This window comes from Pelecanus crispus, chromosome 7 (genome assembly GCF_030463565.1).
Source record: "Pelecanus crispus isolate bPelCri1 chromosome 7, bPelCri1.pri, whole genome shotgun sequence".
In the NCBI taxonomy this organism is placed as follows: domain Eukaryota; kingdom Metazoa; phylum Chordata; class Aves; order Pelecaniformes; family Pelecanidae; genus Pelecanus; species Pelecanus crispus.
In genome coordinates this window covers 4,344,077-4,371,351 of record NC_134649.1, presented here as the reverse complement: position 1 = coordinate 4,371,351, position 27,275 = coordinate 4,344,077, and the positions used below count along the sequence as shown (strand labels likewise).

The window sequence follows — 27,275 nt, the reverse complement described above, 5'->3', positions numbered from 1 at the left end:
TAGGTAGGGAAGCATAGATGGGATGGAAATAATTTTAAAAAGAAAAAAAAAACCCAAACAAAAAACCCGACAAAAATGGGTCGGGAGGAGCTAAATGGATCCTGAAGGTTCTTCCTGGCATCTGCCTCCCACAGGGAGATGTTGAGCAGTCAGGCAGAAATACCTACTGCAACCTTTGCATCCATTCTTGCTCCACGGCAGGAGCAGATATGTGTAATCCTTAGAGTTTAGACTGTTTCTTCAAGGCTTACTCCAGAGAGGAAGTGCATCTCTTATTTCTCTTGTTTTCAATAAAATATTCTCTGTAGCCTTTTCTTCATCTGGCAGAAGCAAACTCTCCCCACCCCAACCTCTGGAGGACTGTCTGAGAATGAAAGAACACACTTCAGGGCCTTTTCTGGCATAAATGTAGTAAAATGTAACATTCTATCACAGGTACAAAATAAAGGTAAGTAAACCTCCCACTTTTAATCTTTGCAACTAATAAGAAATATTTTTTTTTAAAGGGGTAGCAGGTTTTGACACACATGGGCACACAGGATTATGAATAGTGAAGACAATGAAGAGCAGGACATCCATCAAAGAGTGACAACCTCTTATAAGGTAATTCAGGAACACACTGAGTTTATCCTGTTGTGCTTGCAAAAATCAATTAAGTTGTCGTTGTCCTCCATTTTCATAGCACTATACAATCATTATAACCAAGAATGTGTAGGTACATTTTTCCCCTCCTCTACTGCTTCATTTAATTTTTTTACTTGCATGGAGAAAGCCAATATGTAGCAATCCAAATGCATACTGTGTTCTCAATGAGATTGATTACAGTTGCAAAACATTAAATATTAAGTGCCAAATGGCTAATGACTTCCAGTAGCCTTCCTTTCCTTCTCCAAAGATTGATGGTGTAAATGAGGATCTGCAAACAGGAATTTTAAATGATCTATGGAGCAGAAGTGAAAATATTTTCAGAGCTGGTGCATACGTAGAACTGTCCTGAAACCTTTAATATTACAGTGAAGTCTTCTTGTAATTTGAATTTCATTTCTTGCCATAGGGGTGAGATGGAAAAGTAGATATTTACAGAAACTGCACAAGTGATAAAAGGAGCTGCTTATGCCTGACTGTGTCTTCTGCTTTGTATGTTTTAGTACTTATGTACTTTAGTACTAGCTCATTTGAATAAGCTCTGCGAGTCACATGCAACATATGGGGCCAGTGCCAACTTTTTGTAATGCTGCATTACAAATATACCCACCAGCTGAGACGTGTGATATAAAGAGCTTTGCTTTTTCTTAACCAACTGTCTTCATAGATATTTGCAGTGGGGATACTGCTGTCCCCTTAAAAGAGAAATCCCATTTCGTTTCATCTGTGTAGTCATCCTATCTCTTTCTGATGTATTTTGAGCAACTAGTTCGACCCTAATTTTCAGGATCACATGAGATCTTGCAAGTGTTAGTCCTTTACAAGAAGGGACTGTAAAAATGGCAATAGAAGGTTTGTTTATATTAACTTTTGATCAGATATTCTGTTTGAGAGAAAAGTTTTCATCTCTTGTTTTTGTACACATTCAGAAAGTACGTCCGAAGGGCCATGCTCTGGTTTTTTTTTTTTCCTTAAGGATCTCCCTCTGGCTCATACTTATCAATCAGGTTCTACTATCTGTTTTCAGCTGTAAATCCAAAGAAAGATGATGTTCTTGTAGTTGGAATTTCATTAACAGTACTATTAGTGGTGTGATCCAGAATGAAGTCAAGCTCACTGTCTTATAGGTGAGCATGTTCTGAAGTGCTAATTGGAGTTTAGAAAAGAGCTTAGCAAAAGCTTATTAGAGTCAATAGAAATACTTCCATAGTCATCAGATTAACCAAGTTTGATTTTGGAATATGCTGCAAAAGCTGAACTATTGAGTTAGCAGTTGCCGGTTCGTAAATCCCCTTTTCTTCCAGTGTCAGATAATGGAGTTCATACTGTAAAACAAAACAAAGCCAGCACCTAAGCCGTGTATAACCTATTGAGCTAAAAAGTCTTCTTTCATAACCCTGTGCTGAAATAGTGATTGTTGCCGTACATGATAGGTTGAAGCATTTATAAATGTCAAAGACAGGCATTTGCTGTATATACGTTCCGAATTTGCAACATAAGTAGGGTCATTGTAGCTACCTGTTAATTATGAGTTTATATCTCGCCAAGAAGCAGCTAAATAACTTCTTTGCAATGGGCACAACTAGGTTATAGAAGAGTGAATAGATATCTGTGCCTTTATCTGGAAAGATGGCGGTGATTGATGTTTTCACTTTTCTCTTGCCTGTGTATATCTGGATCACAGGAAAACAAGTGCCCAGTGGGATATGGGGAGTTGATTGCAGTGTCTTTTGAATGACCTATGAATCATGAGGATCTGGAAATCTGTATGATATTTATGTAAAAGAAGGTTTAGGTGATGATGTGGATTGACATCCTAACAAAACAAGGTTGCTGTAAATTTTAAGTTTTGCTTAAAATTTACTTTTGCCTTTAGAACTTTTCCTTGTATTTTAATCTTGATTAACTTTTCAGGAGTCTAAATACTTTTTTCCTTCTCTCTTCTTATATTCTAGTTCTGTGTTAATATCTATTGCAACAGGTTTTGAATATTTTCTGAGACTCCTATTGCTCAGCATTACCTTTCTAATACCCTGCTTTTATTCTCTGTCTTCTGATATCCCTTTTCATGCTAGGAATACCTGTTAATGCGATATGATACACAATGTATGTGAAAATGTAAACACTTAACAGACTTCGTGTACTGCGGAAGAATCCCTAAATACCTGTGTTTTTTTTCTTGTCCTCAGCTGGGTAGCAAGTAGAACTGCAGATGAATACTTTTCAGAGTATGGAGTATAGCACTTCTTTCTTTCCCAATGCATGCTTGTATCTAGGCTCTTTTATGATTGCTATTTTAGATAGCCTTTTGGCTCAGCTCTCTCATGTACTGTATCAAGGTAATTATAAATTGAATTGTTCTGGTATATGTTCTCATGGTATTTGACAGGGCTATAGTAACTGCACTTATGTGTTTTCAGGTCTCGTATATTATCATCTTTGTGTTTTATTTTTGGAATATAGAGGTTCTTTGCAGTCTTTATGTACTAATAAAGAAGTCTACAAGCCAAAATACAGACAGTAGACTCTAATTTAAAAAAAAAAAAACAAGGGAGAAAAAAAGAAAATTAAGTTTTCAGTTTGAACGTTAGTGTTACTAATATTCATGTGCAGTAGGTCACAGGAAAAGATTATATTAGTAAGATGAAAATATTTTCACTGAAGCTTAGAGATGATACATTTCTAGAAAAAAAAACATCATATGTCAGTTGCTCTAGCAATGCAGTGCTGTTTCATGCAACAGTTTAGATAATCTATTTAACCAGTGTCTCTGGAGTTAGTGATACTAACCATGTTGTGATTTTTAAATGAATGTTGGGTTTGGAGATTTTTCATTTTGCTTATTGCTCAGGTGCTTTACTTGTGGACTCTTGTTTGATGCTGTCATTTCTGAAGAAAATATTTACTATTTATAGTGTGTAAGTGTCCTTTTCTTTTGCAGTGTAATGATGTGAACAATGTACTATGATCTTGCTAGCAACATTGATATTGGTATTTATCCTATGTATAAGATTACTTTGCTCTGCATGTAGAGAGTAAATCTTAGCATTGCTTTTTGTTAGTACTGCTTTTTTTTTTCCCCTAGATATCTCTTTTCTGGTCCCAATCCTAATTTATTCATGCTTTATATTGATTCAAGGTGACTCGTGTGACCTCATGACGCTTCTGTAAAAGCCAGATTCAGCTAGGATGTTACACCATCACTGTCGGAGAAACCCTGAACTACAGGAAGAGTTGCAGATTCAGGCTGCAGTTGCTGCTGGCGATGTTCACACCGTACGCAAGATGCTGGAGCAAGGATATTCTCCAAATGGTCGAGATGCCAATGGCTGGACCTTGCTTCATTTCTCTGCAGCAAGAGGGAAAGAGAGATGTGTCCGTGTTTTTCTTGAACATGGAGGTGAGTTGCCTGGAGAGAAAAATCTTGATACCCATCTCACATCTTTCTATCCCAATTTCCATTGTAGGGCTTTCCAGCACTGGTTAGGTATTGCCTACTTCCAATGCCCAACCCCCCACCCCCCTTTCTTTGGCGTTGCACTTCATCTCTGTTTACTTCTGATGCATGCTCTGTGAATGAGGTAATAGGTTAGCTTTGTATCTTAATACCTTCTTTTTCACCCCTCAGAATTGCCTAGGAATTGTTAAAAGAATGAAAAAGCATTATGAAAACAGGGCAGAAGGACTCGTTATAAAATTAAACGGACTCACAGTGCTCGCTATCAGCTTTCCTTCTCTGTTAGGGGCTGTTATTAGTGGAAGGCAGATCCTTGAACTGAAGTCCTAGGGAAGTTTGTTTCATAATTCTCAAGCAAGTTAACAAGTCGCCTTAAAGACTAAGTTTCTATATAGGCTTTAACAGTCTGCTAAACTTTATGAAAACAGTACTCTTTGTGCAAGGACTTCAGTGTCAGCTAGTCCAGTTGAGTTTACACCTCTCCTGCATCCCTCTGTAGTGAAGATTTATTTCAAGAACTGATTGAGTTTTGTTGGTTTAAGTAATATACTCGCTTGGGTGATGATTATTATCCCTCAAATGGTACGGTCAGAACTTCTTTTTGCTATATCTTCTTTCAAGGCCATCTAAAGTTTTACAAATGGGTAATCTTAATCTTTTAATGTGATACTGGAGAGGAAAAATAAGTCAGTAGATGTTCTCCACATTCTGATTAGTGCTCTTAAAGAACAGCATCCTTTCTATTCTAGTGCTGTTCTTACCAATTGAATTATGAACTAAGCTGTTTTTTCAGACCCAATGAAACTGACATTATCTTTTTGATGCTTTATGTATCTGAGGCCATATGGGCTCCTTATGTGCGTCGCAGTATTTGTCAGATGTATGGCTCACCCTTAAAATTGAATGGCATTAATAGGCTGTGGTATTTGCGCAATTAGTGGTATGTTCCTTGAGAGCAGTAGTGAAATACAGCCTGAACAACTGGACGCCTTTGATATACCTACTATAGATTCTAACCATATAATACTGGCAAACCCTCATGTCCTTATTGGAAGGGGGGAAAAGCTACTAAATTGTGCTAATAAATAACTTTAAATTCTACTTTTTAAATGTAATATGTGTGGATAATCTCAAGCCTTCAGTTTGATAATTCAAAATTTTTAGTCTGTAAGTCTCGAAATATGTTGGGTTTAGCTCTGTAAACTTGAAGATGATCTGAAAAAAAAACCCCTTATGTATTCCTATGTATTTTCATTGTATAGGTTTTAATATTAAATAGCTGCTGATGCAGTGTTTTGGTTTTACTTTTGTTGTTACTCTTTCCTATACAAAGTACCAGCTGAATCTGATGCCTTGTGAAAACTGGCTGTAATGAAACACCCTTGTTCTGGAAGCAGTATAGCGTTTAATCACTGGGACTAGAAAGTTGAGTAACAAATAGTGTGAGGGTTAGTCATCTACGGCAGCTTTCCTGTAGCTGAGCCGCGCTTCAGAGAATTGGCACTGTTTTGTGCCTTGCCTTGTTTTCCCTCAAAACAGAAGCATAAGAGATAATGAGTATTTAAAACATAATAATGTCACAAATGAGCTATTAAGCAGTGAATGAGCTGACTCTTAAAAGCCGAGTTAATCATGCCTGCCTCATTAGCAAGAGGTTTGTGTCTACCTTTCTTCACACAGTCTCCACCTTTCTCCCTCTCAAGAAGTGGATTGTTTTGATGTTGGCACTTAATCCCTGTGGACCAAAGTGAGACTGGGGTGAAGGAAAAAGTAATTTTCTGATGTGAATCTTACGGTAAACAGAGTATTGAACTGACTACATATATTAGTAATAAAGAAGATAGGGAGTGGATGGAGTTCTGGAGGACAGAGGGAACTGAGCTGTTAGTGGGAAGGAAAGGGCAACTGGTGATAGTTGTGGCTGTGTAGAGGGATGATGAAGCTTAGCAGAGCTGGAAATATTTTCATAGTACAGGAATGAGAAAACCACACTGGGCTGTTGCTGAGGGTAGAGTGCTGTGCCTCAGATCTGAGGTGCTGGAAGACTACTCACATAGTCTTGGATGGTAGTGGGATGGAGATGGAGTTTGGCTAATAAAGGCTGAGAAGGAATCTGGTCGCTGACCTGGAAATAAAAGGTGGCTTCTCATGGGAGTCATGGCCTGGCTGCCTCCTGCTCTTGCTTTTTTTCCTTCTGTTCCATCATTGCTCACCACCAAAGAAAAGAGCCAGAGGACAGCATTGTGCATGCAGATCGGCTGATTTGAGTGGAGGTGGTGGAACAGGAGGAAGCTTTTTATTATCTGCTGAGCAAAGAGACACAGATAGAGGGGGGAAAATGCATAAAATAACCAGTCCAGACTAAAGGATGAAGCCAGCAGAAATACCAACTAGATACAGAGGTAATGGGTCAGATAATAAATATTCTTTAGCAAGTGGTGAAATGCATGAAGTTGATCAGAACCATGGAGAAACTTAGCTTTCATGAAAAATAGTGAATTTTACTTTCTTAGTGTATTTCTCTCACGTTATTAAAGTGAACATTCTGTGAAGCCAGCTCTTTCCAGCCATAGAAACAATCTAGAGTCACAAAGCTCAACAGGAAAGCAACACAAAAACAGGGAGTGTAGTTTTCAGTAATCTTGGATTTTTGTGTAACAAGCCTTTTTTTCCCCTTTAGTGTACTTTTTTTTAATTTTCAAAATGACATATTGAGACAGACAGTCCAACGCTGGACAAGAACTGTGTTTTATTAATCCCTAACCACCACTGTTAACGTCAGAACGAGCTAAAGTCTTGAAAGTGCGTGGTTGTTAGCTGTCCCTTGGCAGTATCTTCTCAATACTAATTGAGCAGGACAGTTTCTGGTTGCTCGTATTAAAGTGAAGAAATTATTCGCTAAACCTCCTAGAAATTGAAGAGTAACAGAAAGAAGTAGCCAGACAGATGTATGTATGTATTTTTAGTCTTGGCTGCAAGGTATCTAAATTGTAGTAAAGTCACGCAGAATCTGGGAGAAACTAGAGAATGCCAAATGCTCATCCTCCTCAACCAACTCATAAAGTGTTTCTATGTCTGAACAGTAATGCTTTCCTGGATGTCTTTTGTATCAATGTTGTCCTAGAAAATTCAAAGCAGAAGCTATACGTAGCCATGTTTCTAAACCTTGTGGTCAGAATTAATCCCTCGTTGGGGGAAGTAAGCTTGAAATAATCGCAGTACATTATGAAGCCAGAAGCATTGCTTTCTTGGCTTTCCAAATTAGACTGTGATAGAGTGACCTAATGAAGGTGTCAAGAAAGAAGGGAAACCATTCCACTGAGCTGTAAATTGAAACTCTAAAATGTTAGACTCTTGCTTAGGAATCTATATATTCTCTAGATTACAGTGTTAGAAAAGAGTTTAATTAACAGTAGAGTTTAAATGACTAGCTTAGGTGCCCAACTTTAATGTGAAATAAAATAATCTGAATATGATTCAGTGTTGCAAATTTTCAATCACAAGTGAGCTTGATTGCAATAATTTGGTACCCTTGATAAGCAGTTCAAGGTTTATGCCATTGTATCATGCCTTATATTTAAGAACATTAGAAGTGACCAAATGCAGCCGTTCCTTTCTAGATTCTGCTCTCCCCAAATTAATGGGAAGCTTGAAAAGAAGTAATTGTTTGACAGTCAGGATAGAGACAAGATAAAGAAATGCTGGCAAGTGTTGGCTTCGTCCCTTCCTAGTTAAAAACACTTGTATGAGGTACCTTTGGGTTTTTTTTTCCCCTTCCCCTCTGCAGATTCTGAAAGGTAAGCTGAGAATCATTCCCAATTCATTTCTACCTTGCTTGTGTTCCAGGGGGAGAGAGTTACTTTACAGCAGGATACCAATACTCAAGCCTTTTAAAGAACAAACAAACAAAAAACCCCACAACAACCCAAGTTCTTAAGGCGACATCACCTTTGTAGGTTTACTGCCACAGGGACTGAACGGATGGAAATTGTATGTAACATAATGCAGGTCTGACTTCTGCTAAAAGCCCTTGTGAAGTTCAAAAGTTTTCCAGGAGATGGCAGCAAAACATTGACTGGATAGCAACAGACGTTTTGGTCTTGTTAAAATTGTTTCCCTAATCAAGGGGGAGACTGGTACTATTAGCTCACTAGAAGCCCATAATCTTAACAGGAATTACAATATTTTTATCATGAGGCTTTGCTACCGGTTTACTTTTGGAAGGTTAGTTGTGTTGCTTGGTTGCCCAACTGAGAGGCTTTTTTTCCTCTTCTTGTTGAGACACTTCTCTTACATGATTTAATCTTTTTCTGGTTCACTTTAGTGGTCAAAAGCGATGAAATTTTGGGATTAGGGAAGGCATGGAATGGTACTTAAAACCATAGGTAAAGGGCATCTGTATGTTGCAAGTAAATTGTTGGGTTTGGATTACAACAACATGTATAAAAACGCATATACATACACACACAAAAGTTGGGGCACATGTGATTGAATTTGGAAATAGCATAGACTAAACAGGCTAGCAGCAGTATTCTGCACCTCGTTTGGAGGGTAGAAATGATTGACTTGTGTGCCCTATGCAGCGTGGAAGAGAGAAGGCACAGCATGACTTTTTTTTTTTAAACTTTTTTTTGTGGAAAATGGCCCTGGCTGCTGCTGTCTCCTTTCCATTATGTACATCTCTCTCCCTAATTCTACCTCTCAGAATGTATCATCCTTCTGCATCTTAATTCTCATGCTAAAGCTGCTCACTTTATTTATCACCAGTCAGGAGATAATCTAGAATAGTCTGAGCAGTGCGCAGAAAGAGACACTGGGAGCAGCAAATGTGACTTTGAAATAGTATCTTTGGCTTTAATGGCTTTGTGGGTTGTACTGATTCTTTGCTATATTTTGGACATCATCATAGTGCGGGTTAGGAACCACCTATTCAGTCACTGACTTCATTTTCCTGCCAACCTGTGGATGCTTCATCAATTACTTAAATTCAGGTTAGTGTAACTTTACAGAGCGCTGCAACTTCTGCTTTTCACAGAAGACTAAGAAGGCTGTCACTACTAAGGGACTAAATTTTCCTTAATCTTTCTCTCGTTATTTTTAGGTTCCTATTCTATACGCTAGAGACAGTTCTCACATTTTATTTCTCTGTGTAGTCAGGCTGCATTAGTTTTTATGTTGGATTTTTTTGTTTGTTTGTTTTCTTCCCCTCAATCTTCACTTTACATTATAAAAAATCCTTAAAGTTGCTGGGTCACCTTTGCAGCTGTATGCTGTACTCTCTCTTGCCAGTCCTTTTATTTTGGTATGATGTCTGTCTTGGTGTGTTATCTGGGAATGGTCCATATTGGGAAGCTTACTCCTGTTGTTTTATGTTAGCACCTTCGTGTGTTCGGATGTGTTCAGACTAAACTAGCTTGCAATTTATATGTATTGTGAACTTAACTTACAGCAGGTCTGAATTTTGAGATGCAAGTTGGCGTCTGTCGCCCTCTTCCCCTCTCCTGTTTCAGTGTGATGGCAACTGAGCAGAAAATTCTGCCCTCTCTACGTGGTACGGGAGAGCAAGTGCTCCCCTTGAGCAATGTGTGTGAGCGTTGGGTGTTCATAGCCTTCAGCCAAATTTGTTTTAAACCTGTGTGGTCACAATGTCATGTCCCATGTCCCCCCCCCCCCCCAGCCACTGCTGCTTTCCTTCTAAACACAAGATGTATAGATGAGGAAATTAAAAAGAATTCAACGTGCTAGGATGCAAGGACAGGGCCGTCAAGGTTATGGAAGGTGGACAGACACCCTTACGCTTGTCTGCACTTAGAGATGATGTGCTTTGTGCACAAATGTTGTATGACTACAGAGCAGACAACACGAGCAACTGTGATGGATGGACCCCAGCAGTTGTTTCCGTAGATATGCAGGAGTATTGAAAATGTGTCAGCTTAAGGCTAGTGTCTTCTGCAGATAGTATCTCTCTTTACCTGCTAGGAGACTTAGGTTAGGAAAGTGCCTCAAACTTCCAACCTGTAGTTTGTACCTTTTGGTGTCTGCCAGGCAACATCTACGGATGGTGGAAGGAGAAATCTTGCAGCCTGACTTGTTCTCTCGCTGAGAAATGGTAACGAGGCGGGCGCCTTTCCTTTGGTAATTAATTTGGTACATGAGAATAGTCACTTGCTTTAGAAGTCTGGGTGTATTGAGGAAATTAAATTGAGTAAATTAATTTGATCATTTTAATTTTTAAATTCATAAATTGGACTGAGGTTTTGTGCTATGTTGGGGGGAGGGGGGGGAATAATCTGTGTAATCACTTGTATTCTGCAGTAATATTTTTCCTGACTTCTTCCCTAAGTGGATGCTTACATTCTTGTAAAATCTTAAATTTTTGTAAAACTATAAATTCAGAACAGATTCATCAGCTATTAAAACCAGACTTTATCAGGATAATCTAAAATAACATATATCCTACATGCTTTGGAAATCCTGCAGACCACAGAGAAACGTTTTACCTAATACAGTATTACACCCTAAAAACAATACAATCCTGCCAGACCACAAAACATCCGCAATTTGGGACAGCAGATGTTCCTACACATGCTTCTTTTTAAGACCAAGAAGCAACACAAGGGAAAATAAAAAAAGTTGAACATTGAGAAAGAAATGTAATATTGTAGAGCTGGAGGAAAACTGGATGGACAGAGAGATTTGAGTAATTATCCTAAGAGTGCTAGGAAGACGTGGAAAACTATTTGTCAAATGGAAACATATGTATATGAAAGAAGTCTTTTTTTTGTGTGTGTGTAACTCCTTCTTAAATATAATTTAACTTTTTCTTAAAAATAGCATGTTCATGAAAGCAAGAATTAGTTTGAACTGCAAAAAAATCCTGTCATGCTGTGCCTGAAAAGACTAACATTCAACCGTTTGATTATTTTTCTGCAGCACCGGATTACTGTAATACCTTCTAATTATTTTTTAATTTTATTTTAACTTCAGCTGATCCCACAGTTAAGGACTTAATTGGAGGCTTCACTGCTCTGCATTATGCAGCCATGCATGGCCGAGCGAGGATTGCACGCTTGATGTTGGAATCTGAATATAGAAGTGACATTATTAATGCAAAAAGCAACGATGGTTGGACTCCCCTCCATGTAGCAGCCCACTATGGCAGAGACTCATTTGTCAGACTCCTGTTGGAGTTCAAGGCTGAGGTTGATCCGCTCAGTGATAAAGGTACTACACCGCTTCAGCTGGCCATTATCCGAGAGAGGTCAAGCTGTGTGAAAATCCTGCTGGATCACAATGCCAACATCGACATTCAAAATGGTTTCCTGTTACGATACGCTGTGATCAAAAGCAATCACTCTTACTGCCGAATGTTCCTTCAGAGAGGGGCGGATACAAACTTGGGTCGCTTGGAAGATGGACAGACACCCTTACACTTGTCTGCTCTTAGAGATGATGTGCTTTGTGCACAAATGTTGTATAATTACGGAGCAGACACTAACACAAGGAACTATGAAGGACAGACCCCACTGGCTGTTTCAATAAGTATTTCTGGAAGTAGCCGACCCTGTCTGGATTTCTTACAAGAAGTGACAAGTATGTATGTAAGAGAAGTTAATCACAGGACACAATGTCCTCTAAAAGCCTTCTTTGAATTTAGCCCCAGAAAAAAAAAAAATGCTTCCTCTCTGCCCCTTCATGCTGTTTAAATGCACTAGAAAGTTTCTGGGAAGGTGAAGGGATTGTGATACTGGGAATCTCTTATTCAGCAAAGGTGCTAATGTTAAGTATATTTTGTTTAAATTAGTTTTTGTTTAAATATCTACAGGAAGCATTCATTTTTAAAAAGTGAGCTGTAAAATCTCATTTTATTAATGGCCTTAGCACATAAGATGTTTGGGTTTCGGGGTTTTGTTTTGTTGTTTGGGTTTTTTTTAGTCTTTTGCTTTTTTGGTTTTTTTAAATTGCCATTCAAATACTCTGCAGTTGCTGGCTTTTTCATCTGACACTACGATGAGGGCAGAAAAGAGCTTTTGCTGCTTTGTGTTCTCCCACATTCTCTCTCCTCTCCCCTACACCAGACAACAAAACTGCGTAGTTTATTCATGTAACTTGAAGGGGTTTCATGTGCTGCACAGCTTCGATTTGATTTTGTTGATGTCTTTGAAATATGAAAGAGATTGGAACTCATCATGACTTCTGATATTTAAAAAGAGTATTAGGTTCTTAATAGTCTGGTCAGTTTTGATTGTCATTTTTTGGTGTGCTGGATCTACTGAAAGTTTTCTCGTTCTTTCTCATTCAACAGTGAATGCTATATTAGTGTTGCATAATTATAGTATTGCCTAAAGCTTTTGGGAATTGCTGATTAGCAATTAGCAGGAGTTTGCTAATTCAAACATGTTAAGATGGCCTGATAAATTATCATTCAACTTGGATGATCTTTGTGCTACAGAGGATGGGGTATTTCATATATCCTTTTTTCCCCTAGAGTTCCTTTTATTTTTTTGGATGTTGGAGTTTTTAATGAGAGTTAAGCACCCTATATACTCTGCAAAGAAACTGAAATTTAGTGTGAGCTGGGGGCGAATCAGCTGAGAATCATTGTCAATAGTGACACAAATAAGCATTTGGAATTTCATTTTTGTCTTCATGATTCGTGGTGTTATTTTGGCTTTTATCAGAAATCTGAAGAGAATTTTTGGAAAGGTGCAAGTTGATAAGAAGAAATACAAGCAACTAACAGATTTTGTTTTGAGTTGCCTGCCCCTTCTCATTCAAATCCTTTTCTTCCTGGTTTCCTTTTTGGAAGCCTCTCACTCTATAGTAGCACCGTCAGGGTTGTTATTAGATGATATAATATCCAGACTTGCAATTTTTCACAGTCTTAGAATGTCCTGGTAAGCATGAACACTTAGACTGTTTAAGTGTTTCCTCAATGTCTAAAGACTAATTCAGAAAGTTGGAAGCCACTACTGTAGCTTATTTTTAGGTTGCAGATTCCATACCTTAAGGGTTTAATGTTAAGTGAGAAGTAAATTCTGCTACAAAAAAGTAGCTTGAATTTGTGGCCGGTGTAACGGTGTTGGAACTATCCCAGTTTTGTGCTGATGGAGGGAGAACTGGGAAAGCAGGGAGGACTAGTGCTGGCAAAAACACTTCAGCTTTGTGCTTCTGAGCAAAATTATTATGAATGTATGTTTACAAACAGCTATAAACAGACTCTGCTGCCCTTATTATAAATATCCAAACGTTGTCTTCCATGGTTTTCACAAATAATCACTTTAATAGCATGGTGTAGGAGAGATGAAATGGATAAAGAGCAAGCTGGGATTTTGGTAGCAGAGTTCCCAATTAGACCAGACTGTGTACAGGGAATTGTTGAGATCTCACGCTGTAGCACTTCGGGGAAAAATCTTGCTTCTGAGTCTACTGCAATATGAATCTACTAGAAGAAAAATTTACAAAATCCTTCTAGTTGAAGTCTTCGTGAAATTATCTCTTGCGGTTGGTAACAGTGCCTTGGTTGTAGGGCTTAACAGGAATTTCTGGTTTGTTTATTTGAACATTATACTAAGTGCTTAATATAGAAGTCCGTAGCTGTAAGTTTTTATGTGCATCCAAAGTTTTGAAGAGTATATTTGATAGTAAAACAGGAATTAGTTTTTACTTTTGCAGTACATTAAAATTTTTAAGCTTAAAGATTAGTAGATGTAAGCTATGAAAGTTATCAAACCGATCTGTGTCTTCAAGTGAAAGCGGTTGCACGCTTCGTATAAATGGGATAATATTTAGCAGTCTACATGTAAGATGTAAGTAGCTAATTTTTTTTCTATACTTGGGAAAACATATTTGTACAGTTTCAGTTCCTCGGAAGACATCACATGTGAATTTCTTTTTGTTTTGGTAGGTATTGTAATCGGTAATAATCGCAGCCTTTAGCCCAGGTCCCCGGTTGTGAATAACAGGCAAGAAACCAAGCTCTCAGAAATACTCAGTATTGGCCCTGAGAGTCTGCAAGAAGATACTGGATTTTGGGTTTTGACCCTGAAGGTCTTGTATTCTTCCTGGTTACAGGTAGAGATTCCTTTGCTCCTAGAATAATTCCAAGAGGAAGGAAGTTATTCTGTAGCTGTGTCTCTATTTAAGGACAAAGCTGGAAGTTGGGAACAACAAAATTTTTCATCAAGAGTCTGCCGTTGACTTGGTGTTTAGACGGTCACTCGTGTCTTCCTCCCGCCCCCCCACTTTTTTACAATACAAAAATGCGTAAAGTCTCCCTGTGAAAAAAACAATACTGAGGATGAAAATTGCTCAATGATTTTAATAGTGACCTTCCTTTTCCTTATCTGTATTACACTTTCCTTCTCCAAAAAACATTTATTAGCAATCACCATAGTACCTGAGATGATCTGATAAAGAGTTGTTTTGGAGCATCTCAGCATAATGCTTCAGTTTTAGAGATCTGAACCTGCCCCTTCAGGTGTTTCAATGGGTTAAACTTGGAACACACTAATGCAAAATTGAGAGATGCTTGTATGTAATATATATGAAGATAGAGATACATATAGACTTTTTTTTTGGTAGTGTATATGTCTACAGAATTAACAGGTGCAATTACAGTCCTGGGTGGAATGATTTATGTTGAAGTTGAATGGGATCAGAGAATACTAAAACTTATAAAGAGAATGCTGGCGGTAGGAAAAAATGCACGTATTAGAAAAATACTTAAAGGTTTAAATAAACTTTAAGATACTAGAAATTCCATTATGATCTCAAAAAGGGGAATAAAAAAAACTTGAACCCTTTCCCCTCCCCATAGCTCTCATTTAATTTAATCACCGTTCAGATAACGTAGTGGACGAGAGAGTCTGCGACTGGCTCCGTGAGTTGCTTGTCTGTCGAGGCAAACAGCTAAGTAAATGGATATGGCCACAGCAGCGTAATGTGGCGTCTATGTTAACAGCTATCAAAGAACTAACTTCAGATCTGGAACAAGATCTAAAAGTCACCAAATGAATTAAACTACAAATATTTCATCCACGTGCCTTTTCTTAATTTTTCAAAGGGCGAATCTTTGGCTTTGACTAGAGAGTGTAATTTTGTGTTTAGGTTTATATAGCACTGTAAATGTGCAGGAAAATTTAGACGAAAGTCCTGTTAAGGAAATCCTTATACATTCTTTGCCTCTTTTCCTTTGCTAAATAAAGATAACTTTTCACTAGGACTTTTTTTTTTTTTGTTTACTGGAAGAACATTTTTTAAAAGGGTCTCTGCGTAGTTTAAACTTTTCTGAATACAGAAGCGTCATAGTGAATTAAGTAGATTTCTGTGTATTTTATTACATGGATAACTGCAAAGGAAATAGTATCGTCATGTTTGTTTTAACACAGAAGAACTTTACTGGAATCGCAAGCTTTGTCTGCTTCCTTGGGTGCTGCTGGAAATCTCGCACTAATGAATGTGGTCTGCTTTGTCATCCGGAGTTATGCAGGGAACTAGGGCAAGAGGGTTATTTTATAGTTTTCATTTTAGCTGGATTAGTAATAAACAAATACCATCTGAATCCTGATTACTTTCTGCAGATTGCAGGTACCTATTTCTTAAAGACCAGTATAGTTTTTGATACCTTTATAAAGACATAGCACAATTTCTTTCTTTCTAGAAAGAGGGAAGGTACCTTTCAAATAATTAACTCTCAACCCGGAATTGCCTGACGTGTTATGGAAAAACGTAGCTACTAAATCAGAGTGCAGTTCACTGTTTATATTAAGCAGTTGAATCATTTTTATATATCTGTATACAGATGTATACTTTGGAATAGTTTTTTGAAAAGGCTTATGTAAAAAAAAAAAAAAAATGTTCTTATATGGGGCATGTAAGGTACAGCCACCCCCCCCCCCCCCCCCATTTGCACACCTCTGCTGTGCTCTGTTATAATGTAAAAAGAGTGTAGTAATGCATCTTAAACCTGTCTTTATGTTCAGAGCACTTTATCTATTTTTAGGAGACAGTAAGTAAACATTATGGTATTGAAATTCTTAGCTGAATTTCCATAGCAATTTCAGCAAGACTGAATTTATAGAAACATTACAAAATATTTAAAAAAAAATCATATACAAGCATTTTCAAATCTTAATTTCATTGCTAAATACACCTGTTACACTTAATGTTGAGCTTTACTGGCATTGTGCTTTTCCATATATAAATTTTCAGTCCAAAATACACTCCTACTTGGTATGTGTTTTCTCTGCCAGTAATGTTGAAATTAAGACATCTAAAACATTGTAGATAATTAGTTTTCAAAGAGCAATGAAAATATACTTCAAGCTCATCTATTCTAATAGAAGCATACTGAACACAAAATTCAACTAGAATTTTTAAAATAAATCGTGTGATATCCCGTTGAAAAGAATTAAAAGCTCTCTCTGTCCTGTTGAGCTAGGTACTGATTCAAGGAGTTTGTTCACTTTCTGTAATCTCTTTCTCTCGAAATTCAGCCCTGCGTGTCTTATATTACTATTTCAGACTTACAGATTCTTGATACTGGATGTTTCTGGCGTTCTGAATGCTGGAAAACCAAATATCCTCTCTAGTTATTCTGCTGTTGTTTCTTACGGAGTACAAGACGGTGCATTTCCTAAACTGTTAGAGCTACTCCTGTTGCAGTGAACAGCTGAATTCCCGTTCAGCTCAGCAACCACCATTTACTAGGTGACCGCATCCTTTCAGTATGATTCGGTGTTTGTGCATCCTCACCAACGTGCTTCTCAGCTGGTGGGTGTGAGTTTCCAATTGATAACTTCAATTATCTTTTTTTTTTTAATCCCCTCCCCAGCCCCCCAAAAAAGCCAACAAAGTTGTAACTAAATTTAATTGCTGGCAGTAGCCAGGTTCCTTCACAGTTGTAAAATAAGGGCTGGATTTAATAGTTAGCTGTGGATATAAATACTTATTCTGATAGTCTAGAGGAACTGAGCTGCTGCCAGCCATATGTCAGCCTGGTTTCAACTTTTTTTTTTTAATGTTGCACAAAACTTTTATTTTTAAGTTTCCTTTGTAGCTAAAAAGAAACTACTAAATGATTTCTTGCTACTGTTTTCAGCCTTTCACAATTCCCAGGGGAGGCAGAGGCTCAGTTTGAGAAATACCACTGTAAACATTTTTTTCTAGACAAATGTATTAATATTGCAGAGAAGACTGTGGGCAGCTTCTGAAATACGTCATCTTATTTTTCATTTTTTAACTTCTTCAGAAACTGCCTATCCACTTCAAACCAATGACACTGATTTTTTTTTTCTTTGCTTTTAAAAGTACTTTTTTTTTTTTTAGTAGGTCAGACGATACATCAGAGAGGATCTTCTTGCAGTCTACAAGTGTATTAATTTCAGTTACTCCTAAGTTTTCTCTTGAGTAACAGAACAGGTCAGTTCATGGTTTTTGCTTTGTGCAGGTGCTCTTGTGTCTTCAGTGGAGGAAACTGGTAGGGATTCCCTCCTTTCACCTTTACAATACTTTTGCTTAAAACTGGGTGAGAGTCCCTAAAAATCAGTGTTGTCAGAGGTACTAGGTCTAATATTACACCATAATGATCCTTAAATATAGACCTATTAGGTGAGTTAGTGTTTTATTTCTTGGGGAGGAAATCTTTCTATCTTTTCTGCATAGGAAAACCAGGCAGGCACAGGTCTAAATGCATGAGCTGCAGAGCAGTTGTACCGATGATGTATACTTCTTTGTATAGGTAGTAAATCCTAAATGTAAGCTTTGTCTGTCTCTGGGATAGAACAGCAAACTCCCAGATAGAATAGCAGAAAATTTTGAAACTGCAAAAAAGGAAAGGAATGGAGTATGAGTGGAAATTCATGATCAGTTGTAATAATTTCTTGCTGTTAAAACATGCATTTTTTTCCCTTGCTTTTCCAGAGAAGCAATCTATTAATAATAATTTAAAAGGTTTGTTTCATTATTTAAGTAAAATAATTATTAATTATTTAAGGGGGGGGGGGGGGAAGCTCAGGAACTTACTTTGGTAGCAGTTGAAGAAATGAGTTAGGAAAACATTTAAATTTTATACGTAGCGGAGTCTGCTCCCTCCAGAGAGAAAAAAATTAAAAAGCAATTTCTCTTTATTTTATAAACCTATGTTTTACTTTTCTTCTGTTTGGAGGAAACTTTTCTGTCACGTTTGGGAAACTATACACAAAAAGTACGTTGGTGGGGATTTCTGCTTTCCCTTTACAGCACATAGCATGAGCTGTGGAAGACAAAAGATGAACTATCCGTCTCTTTTTCCTGTAATTAATACTTCTAATTTATTTGATAATCGCTATAAAGCTTGCAAAATAAATCGACTGAAGTATCTAACTGGTTCCGGCGAACACGTTGACAAGCCTTCAGCTCTACAGCAGCGGTAGGTGTTTGCTGCCCCGGTGGTAACGGGGGTTGTGGAACGGCCTAACAATAACCCGGCTGCTCCAGAATAACAGCGCTGCCCTCATCAAGGTGTCCCTCTGAGACCAGAGCAGGATGCGCTGGGTTTTTGGGTTTTTTGGTTTTAAGATGATCAGTAGTCTTATGTTGCTGTTTTGCACGATAGTGGTAATTAGGTCAATCTTGCCTTTTCTGTTTGTGGGGTTTTTTGTTTCTTTCTTTTTTAATTCTCTTCTGTTCTAGCTTATTTGCCTAAATAACTTTCCAAATTTGTGATGCAGGATATAACCAAAGTTGCTACTTCCTAATCGTTTTTTAAACAGAACTTTATTCATCATTTAACTTGTCTTACTTTGCCAAATTACTAATAACATTATTCATTTGCCAAACCAAGGTCTACTGACATGGGTCTGTAATCCTTTTTTTTTTTTTTCCTTTTCTTGTTCATTCAGATGCAACCAAGAATGAGTAAGTGTTCTAGACACCGTTTCTAATAAATCACAAATGCATTAATAACCCTGGAATTTGCAAGGCGTGACCTAAGACACTAACAGCCACTAGATGTAGTAACTGGTGCTTAACACTGGAAATGTCCATTGTTAACACATTCCCAGGAAATATTTTTAGGCTTATCAGGGGAAAATGTCATACATTTGATAATCGGATCTTTTTGAATTAACTGATGACCAATTTCTTCTGGGTGTTTTCAGTTGTCTGTTCCGTTTTGTTCTCAAAAAAACCCGTAGGATGTTAATTAAAAGGCATTCATTTCTGAAACCAGAAATCTCAGTGTCTCATAGCTGTATTATTGTGTACTCTACTACAGAAAATACACATAGATCTGTAGTCCTCTATACCCTCTAATGCTGCCATTTGCAGTTAATGTTTGAAAAGGTGCATCCTTTCTGAACCCTGTTTGCATTCACATTTAAAGCATTAGAACTATTTCTTTTATCACTGTAAAGATTCCTCTGCTTGGTTTCTTACCAAAAGTAACTTGTCTTTCCCTGAAAGCTGAGCATTCAGCTGTTGTCCAAGCTGTATAAATTCATTCCTTCGAGGTGGGGGGGGGGGGGGGGGGGGGGAATTGCTAAGAAGAAACCACCAGTGGACAAACTAACCGATGATCTGTATTCTAAGTCATGGCTGAAGGATATAATTAAAAATAAATTGACATTTAGATACTGTGGTGATAAGTATAATAAAAGTATTTTAAGCTTATATGAAGGAAACTCAAATTTTCATGTTCTTTAATTTCAAATCTGGTTTCTTTAAAAACAGACTGAGACTTATTTTCATGCATTACTTCTGCTAGCTTACCTCAGATAAATCTAGTGCTTAAGATAAATCCCAGCGTATACCTGTCTGTCAGCCCATTTCTATAGAAAAAAAAAAACCATGCAGGGGGGAAAAAAGGAGAACTTGCTATAAAGGGTAACTGAAACGACGTACAAAATGCCCAAATAGAAAAGAGAAAATAGTTTCATAATCTTAGTACTCTGTGCTTACCAGAAAAGTCTAATAAACCCATAATGTCAGCGCCTGTTTAGCTGCTAGAAGGTTTGTTGCTGAACTAGGGGGAGGATGGAAGAAGGGACGGGCTCTGGAGCCAGCTCTGGGGCTGGCTCGGGCGAGAAAAACCCTCCCGTCTCCTCCGACCAGGTTTGTGCCCGGTGGGCTGACAGCATCCTACTGTCCACCATAAAGCCCGCCCGCGTCGAGCCCAGTACGGAAGGCATTTCCTCTTTCAAAATGTCCTGCTTAATTGGTGGCAGCTCAGGAAAGCTAATTGGAAACGTCCATCTAAGTTTACTTAAAATCGCTTTTGTTGTTTTGTGCTGCTTTTTAAAGAAATGGTTGATTCAAGCAGTCAGCTCAATAAAATTGCCATGCCTTTCTTTGCAAAAGCAAGCACTGTCTTTTACCATTAACGATTATACAGATAATAAAAGACTACAGTAAGTTGCTCTGTTGGCGACAGATTATCTTGATACCGGCATAAGCACCTACGTTGTTTGTGGTGCTGAGTATTTTGACTCGGACAGCCATTGGGTGCCATAACTGTGTCTCTTCCCCCCCCCCCCCCAGTTAAGTTGATGAACAAAATATTGATTAGCGCACCCTCAATGTGTTATTGGGGTAATTTCAAAAAAGATAGAGCAAAATGAGGAAAAAGCACAAAGGCAGGCAACTAGTTTGGTCAGAGGTTTGGAGTGCTTCCCATGGTGGGAGGTTATTAAATAGAGCAAATGTCTTCAGCTTTGGAAAGAGGTACCAAGCATGAGTGGAGGATGGAGAATAATATAAAGGTATGTAAAATCATGACTGGCCTGAGAACATTTATTTGTTATTTTTTCTGTAACTCAAAAAATGGTAGGCATGCAATGAAGTGATCAGGAAGCAGATCTAAAATAAATAAAAGCACTTTGTAGTTTCCAGCCAACGCCTAATTGTATTGTGAAATTTGTTGCCACAGGATGTTTTGGATACTGAAAGTATGAATGGTTCAAAAAACATTAGACAGCTTTACAAAGGGCAGGCCATTTGCAGCTATTAAAGACATAGATCTGTGTGCAATCTCTGGTTTAGGAAGGCCCAAAGACACTGGTGCTGAAAGCCAGAGGGGTATATTGGGACAGGATTTCTCAATGGCTGTTGTTCTCCTCTTTCTTTCCTTCTTCCTTGGGATCCGTTGCTGGGTACTTTCAGATACAAGGCTAGATTACTCTTTCTTATGTTATGTTGCATGGGAGACCGTATTTCAAGGTGGTTTGACTCTGAACAGTTTCCTGTTAAGAAACGAGTTTGAAAAGGAACCGGTTTATTTTGGAAAATCCTTGCCAGAAATTCTGAAGTTCGTGTGATGTCGGTAAAGCCTTTCCTCTGTGGACAGCGGTTAACTCGTATTTTCATCTCTTTCTGTTTGACGAGGTTGTGGCTGCATCCAAAGCCTTCGTCTTTTCATTAGAAGGGGGGAAAAAAAAAAAAATCTTTGATTCTGCCACGTGATCTTGAATAACTTTTCTAAAGCCTCACTCTGAGGAGAGTGCCTAGTCCTGTTACCGGTTGAATGTAGAAGTTTTTGTCTTAATGTTTGAAAAGAAGCAAGACTGAGGAGTTTTTCTTCCCCAGGTGTTACAAGGATAGAAAAAAATCCACAAAAAGTTAAATGGAGGACTTAAGCGTATGTTGCCACCTCGTGGGAATCCTCACGTGGATAATGTCACTTTACACTAGTGTCAGTAAAATTATGTGCATGTAAAAATGTTTTTAGGATTCATCCCTTGATTTCATTGAATTATTGTTTGTTAGAAAGGTATTAACTTCCACCCGTTTCTCTCTTGTAATTTTTCCCTTCCCTCTGCCTTTTAGAAACAGCAAACATCTGTGATTTTACTGAGTAAATGATCTCTTAAAGTATGTTTAAAATGTGATCATTTTATTTTTATGTGTTCCTTTTGTCTTTTCAGGACAGCCCAGAAACTTGCAAGATCTATGCCGAATTAAAATCCGTCAGTGTATAGGCCTTCAAAACCTAAAACTACTTGATGAACTACCCATTGCCAAGGTCATGAAAGACTACTTAAAACACAAATTTGATGATATCTGATATCCATGAAGAGAAGAACTATGAGCAAGATTAGTTATATTCCAGATACTGAAGAGGCTTGTTGCCTTGCACAAAGTATATCCTATGCAAATTCTGATTTTTCTGTGAAGTCAGAAGGCAGGTATACACTTCCTTGGGTTTTTTATACCACATGCTAGAAGGTCTTAATTTTTGGTTTCTTGGTCCAAGTTTACAAGGTCCAAGCTTTCTATACAATATTACATTTTAAAAATTGCAGTTGGTTTTTTGTTTGTTTGTTTTCACATTAAGTGTGCAGACTTGCAGTGGAGATGGAAGGTAGCCTCTCAAGGGAAGCGGTTGGTTTGAATTGGCATGCTGAGCAATTACTCGAGAAAATCAAGTTTGGAAATCAAGGCACCAGACCTGCAAAAGGATACCGATAGAAAGACCTTCAGAGCCCTGTTGTCTGTTGGGACTCTTGTCTCTGCCAAGGTGTATGCTTTTGCAGGATAGAGGGAAGGGCTGATAATAAACATGTCCTAGGGTACTGTATGAATATAATTCAGAAGTTAAAAAAAAAACGCAGTTACCCTATTCAATTTGAGGGTCTAGACATTGGCTTTTTTTATGTTGTTCTTTTCCTAATTACTGTAGTTGGGATACCCATGAAATTCAGGCCCTCTTGTTTCCTGACATTCCCTGTTAAATAGGCGGCTGTTTGTAAGTCTATTTTTAACAGTGACAGTACACTACAAAGAGGCATAGCCTCTGTATTTTTTACATTAACTTAAAAGTAAACAAATTTAGATTTTTTTTTTAAGCCAATGTATTCTGTTTCTCATACAGTGCCTCCTGTGCAATAATCTTTCTGATGTATTTTCCCTTTATGTGTGATTCCCCCCAGCACACTATTCCTCATTTAGTCTCAGTGCATTATTTGTGAGAATAGGAACTGCTGCCTCGCTGTAGTGTTGACGTGACATTACTGAAGTGATGTGGCAGTTGCTGTTCGTTATTACTCCCTGAATTTCATGAATGTATAACCTGCTTTATTTCACTTTCAGTTGAAATTTTATCTACGGGTTCTCAGCCAAATTGTGTCCACTAAAAAAAAAAAAAGGAAAGAAATTGGCCAAACCCTTTTATTTTAAAGGCAGTGATGGATTTTTTCTTTTTTTTTGGTTGATCTGAAATTCACTTTGTTTCAGGTTAGAGAGTGGGAAGTGCACGTAAGTTAAGATGTATTTTGTATGTGCACTAACAAGAAAAGCCCTGTTCATATTGCAAGTTTAAATTTTGCAAACATTAAGTGGTTTCCAATTAATCTGAAAGCAGCAACTGAAAGGAGTACTGAAATTTGGCTACTGAATGTGTTTTTCATACTAGGTATTAAAAAGATCTGTTAAAGAGTTTTGTTTCTGATCATAAAAAAAAAAGTTCTTGCTATCGAAAAAAGATTGGGCCAAAATGTGCAGTTCTTTCACTCTCTTTATTTTCAAGGGATTACTGAGTCGGCATAAGGTTCTTGCCAGTGTCCTCTACTTTTGTTCTGCCATCCTGCTGGCTCCCAAAGAGCCTCTCTAATATCAGGAGCGCTTTTGTACCAATTATACCAATGGAAGCGGGAAGATGAAAGGAACAGTGGTGGCTTTTAAGTTTTACACTGTCACTTTCAAAATATTTAATATTAAAAATATGAAAAGCAAGGTGAAGCAGATATACTCATTTAACTGCACTAGTTCCTTTTAATAGCTTATAACCCTGGACTGCAGTTCCTTGAGCATGAACCTCATCGCTGATAGTGGATGTGCCGGAGCTATGGCAAGCAAGGAGGATTATCTCTCCCTATTGTGCCTGGCATTGCATCAGGTTTCCAAACAGTATTTGGCAATTCATGGCTCAGAGGATCGGTAATGGGATGTTGAACCTTTTTATCTCCAACTTGTGTCGGTTCAAATCCAGCCTGCTTGAGCAGTGACCGAAAGTTCACGTCTCAGCAGCGCGAGCGAGTATGTCCAACCTTAACACCACGCAGTCCGTGGTCACCTCTAGGCAGTAGGGCTTAGTAGTGCTTCCTCCAGGTTGTATGTAATGGTGGTGGCACGGTAGCAGGGACAAGCTGAGAGCGCGCGTGGGGTGTGCGTCTGAGCTTGTGTGCGTGATGGTGTCTGTCGGCTCCTACTGAAGCGAGAAAGATCAGCTGTTAGGATCTTTAAGCTCTGCAGTACTGAGACAGGACAGATGTTAAGAATTGACTGGCAGGTTTAAAGCATGAATCTTCAGTTTTGTGACATGAGATCAGATCCTTAATTGCTTCCTTTTTTAAAAAAGAAAAAAAACCTTAGTATTGTTCACTACATTTGTAAGTTGGTCTAAACGAATGTTCTTCCCCACTGAATTTTTACAGTAATATTTTCTAACGTAATCTAGAGTATATTTTAGTTGCAATCTATATTAAGGCAAATTATTTGTTCTGTCTGTTGCTGTGACTGAAGAAAATTATGGAAGACTTTGTTGGTAACAAGAATGCTATTTAATGAAGAAATGTGTAATTCCATTATTTATTGTTTGAGGTTTGTTTTTTGGTTCTTTCTTTTAAGTAACTGACATCTAAAGGGAACACAGATACATTTCAGGCCAGTAAAAAGGCTTTCTTTCAAATTAACTCTCACCCTATCCTCTCTCCCCTCCCGAAGGTAGAGGGAAGCCCTCGCCCTTTCTTACAGTGCTAAGCCATCTCTTGTAGCTGGTTTCTCTGACCTTGATTCAGCAAAGCACTGCAGCACGTGTGTGTCTCTGAACCTACTGATAGTTCCGGTCACTATCTTAAGTTATACATGTGCTTGAGTGCGAGTGAAGTATGATCATTCATTGTTAATCCTACCCAAATTTCAATAATGGGGAATCTGGTCTTTTTTTATTATTATTGTTTTAAATATTGTGCACAAATGCTTTGAAGAACAAAGTGAACTTTGTTTTTCATTCAGACTAGAATGTGGAAGGAGAAGTGCATAATATAGACTTGTTATGTAGCCTAGTTCCATTACCTTAAAATTCACAGTTGAATGCTTTTATTAAACCTTAAAAAAATTGGCAAATACACCAAAGAATCAATATGAGTAAAAGACTCTGATCATTAACAAACTGCAAACCTCATCCTTTAAAACAAAGCAGAAAGTTTTTGTAAATATTTATGTTTATAAATGTACAGCAGAGTAAGAGTGTTTTTTAGATTATTTAATTACCATATTTCTAAACTATTTACATTATAGACAATACTTGTTAGTTTGAAAAGCTCTTGAGTGTTTTTTGTTTTGTTCTGGGTTTGTTTTGGTTTGTGTTTTGTTTTTTTTTTTTAAATTCATTATCACTCATGCTTGGAATAACTCTGGCTTCCTTGGGATAGCGTGGAAAATCCAGTTTTCTGGCTGTAGTTGGCAATCGTAGGAGAACACATCTGGACGAACTCATCAGATAGATACCCAGAGGCAAAAGAGAATATGTAGCTTGTTTACCAGGGTGGACCTGGGCTAGATGAAAAAAATTTGGATCCTAACTTTCTCAGTTAAATCTGTCAAGAGCCCCCAATGACATTGTGACAAGAGCAACTTGCAACCTGCCCGCAGGTCTAGCTTCCGTGCAACACTGTGTTACCAATATCATAATGTATTTTGTTCTTCCTTTGCAATGTAAGTTTTCGCTTTGGGTCAATTCAAATTTAAAAAAAAGAAAAAAGTTAAACCTGGCTAAAACCTCTTTTTTTGTTTATGTTCTGTTTATTTCTAATGTAATGTTTTAATAACATAATACCACTTTACACATTTTGCTCTCAATGTTTGTCTGTCTCTTCTACTCCTTTTGCCTTCTCCGGTGCACATGATTCTGGTAATGTGTTTGGTACTCAAATTTGCCCCTGCAAATAGGAGTTCAGATATCTCATGAGTTGTAATGTGATTTTTTTTACCAGTGAATATGAACACAAAACTCATTCTAGAGCTGGACTTCAGAAGGGGGAACAAACTGGTGTTTAGCTATGAGTGGTTGGGTTTTCCTTGCTCAGATCCCAGTGCAGCAACTTCAGGGTTTTCTGAAAGGTTCATCTTTCCTCCTCAAGTTCATGACTGAGATACAAAAGCATAGGATACAAAAATGGACCCAATAGAGGTCATATTTTGCAGTTGAATCTGTTTGGTGTCCGTTTACTATTAATAAAGTTGAATAAAGGGGATGTATGTGAATATGTCTGGCACACAAATGGGAACGTTTGGCTCCAGTCATGAGTAATGCTCAACCAAAAGTTGCAGTAAGGCTTTGGACCCTAAAAATGTGGAGAGGAAGGACGCTAGAGTTAAAGACATTACTGCTAAAGGGAGGCGGGGAGATGTTTTCCATTGCTCAGTAGCAAACCGTACAAACATCACTGGGAGTGTGTGCGCTGTACAACCAACAGTTGTGTTTAAACTGTTGAGGATGGTTACTAACAGCGGCCAGACTTTGACTGGTGTATTTACTGAATGCTGTGTTAAAGACTTTGTTCCTGTTTATGTATCATATTTCCTGTTTGAGTGTTCACTTGTTAAGTTGAAAACAATTAATGACTAATGTTACTACTTAAAAAAAACCAACCTGATTTACAAGCTGTTGACAAATGATGCATTTAGAATATACAATCTTTCCATATATTGGTATAAGTGTGCGATAAGGAAGCATACTTATTTTATATGGCAAAACACTTCTTTTTACCATAGCGCATAACAAAACTTTTGTACCTTTGAAAGCAAAAGTAATGGAGCTGATGAAAATGAGCAAAGAACGGGCTCTGCCATGTCTTCCCCCAACAGCGTGGACTGAAGCATTTAAATTCTCTTTGCTCAAGTCCCTCCCCTCTGCTTTGGTTGGTGCTACCACCACCTCAAAGATTTTATACTGTTCTTTGGAACTGGAATAGTATTGAAAGGCTAAATTTTGTTCTTTTCCTATATTGCTGGTGTATTGAATCTCTTTTGTATGATTCTACTTCTTGACTTATGTTATTAGCCAAAGTAAAGCTCAACATGTGACTTAATCCCACGACAATAAGAAACAAACCAGATATATACATTGCTTTACGAAACCATGCTACCAGGAATTCCTCAGCCAGTGCATTCCCCAGGGATCCACAACGTGCAGCTG

General features: G+C 37.9%; 1 protein-coding gene across 2 annotated transcripts; it reads left to right on the top strand.

Annotated features, from left to right (window-relative positions):
* The first annotated feature begins 563 nt into the window (after window positions 1-563).
* ASB7 (ankyrin repeat and SOCS box containing 7) lies at window positions 564-22,631 on the top strand. 2 transcript variants are annotated; one of them, XM_075714301.1, is made up of 4 exons: window positions 564-603; window positions 3,785-4,045; window positions 11,090-11,695; window positions 22,003-22,631. In XM_075714301.1, exons 2-4 carry the CDS (start codon window positions 3,835-3,837, stop codon window positions 22,140-22,142), a joined length of 957 nt encoding a protein of 318 aa, XP_075570416.1. In that variant the 5' UTR covers window positions 564-603; window positions 3,785-3,834; the 3' UTR covers window positions 22,143-22,631. The 2 variants fall into 2 exon arrangements, with proteins under 2 accessions (XP_075570416.1, XP_075570417.1); XM_075714302.1 differs by having other exon boundaries at window positions 11,090-11,699; window positions 22,003-22,068.
* The last annotated feature ends 4,644 nt before the right edge of the window (window positions 22,632-27,275 follow it).

Excerpts from the sequence above, each read along its gene's own strand:
- ASB7 (XM_075714301.1), top strand. The coding sequence starts at position 3,835 with ATGTTACACCATCACTGTCGGAGAAACCCTGAACTACAGGAAGAGTTG. Across the intron at positions 4,046-11,089 it reads TGTTTTTCTTGAACATGGAG|CTGATCCCACAGTTAAGGAC; the intron begins GTGAGTTGCCTG and ends TTTTAACTTCAG. Across the intron at positions 11,696-22,002 it reads TTTCTTACAAGAAGTGACAA|GACAGCCCAGAAACTTGCAA; the intron begins GTATGTATGTAA and ends TTGTCTTTTCAG.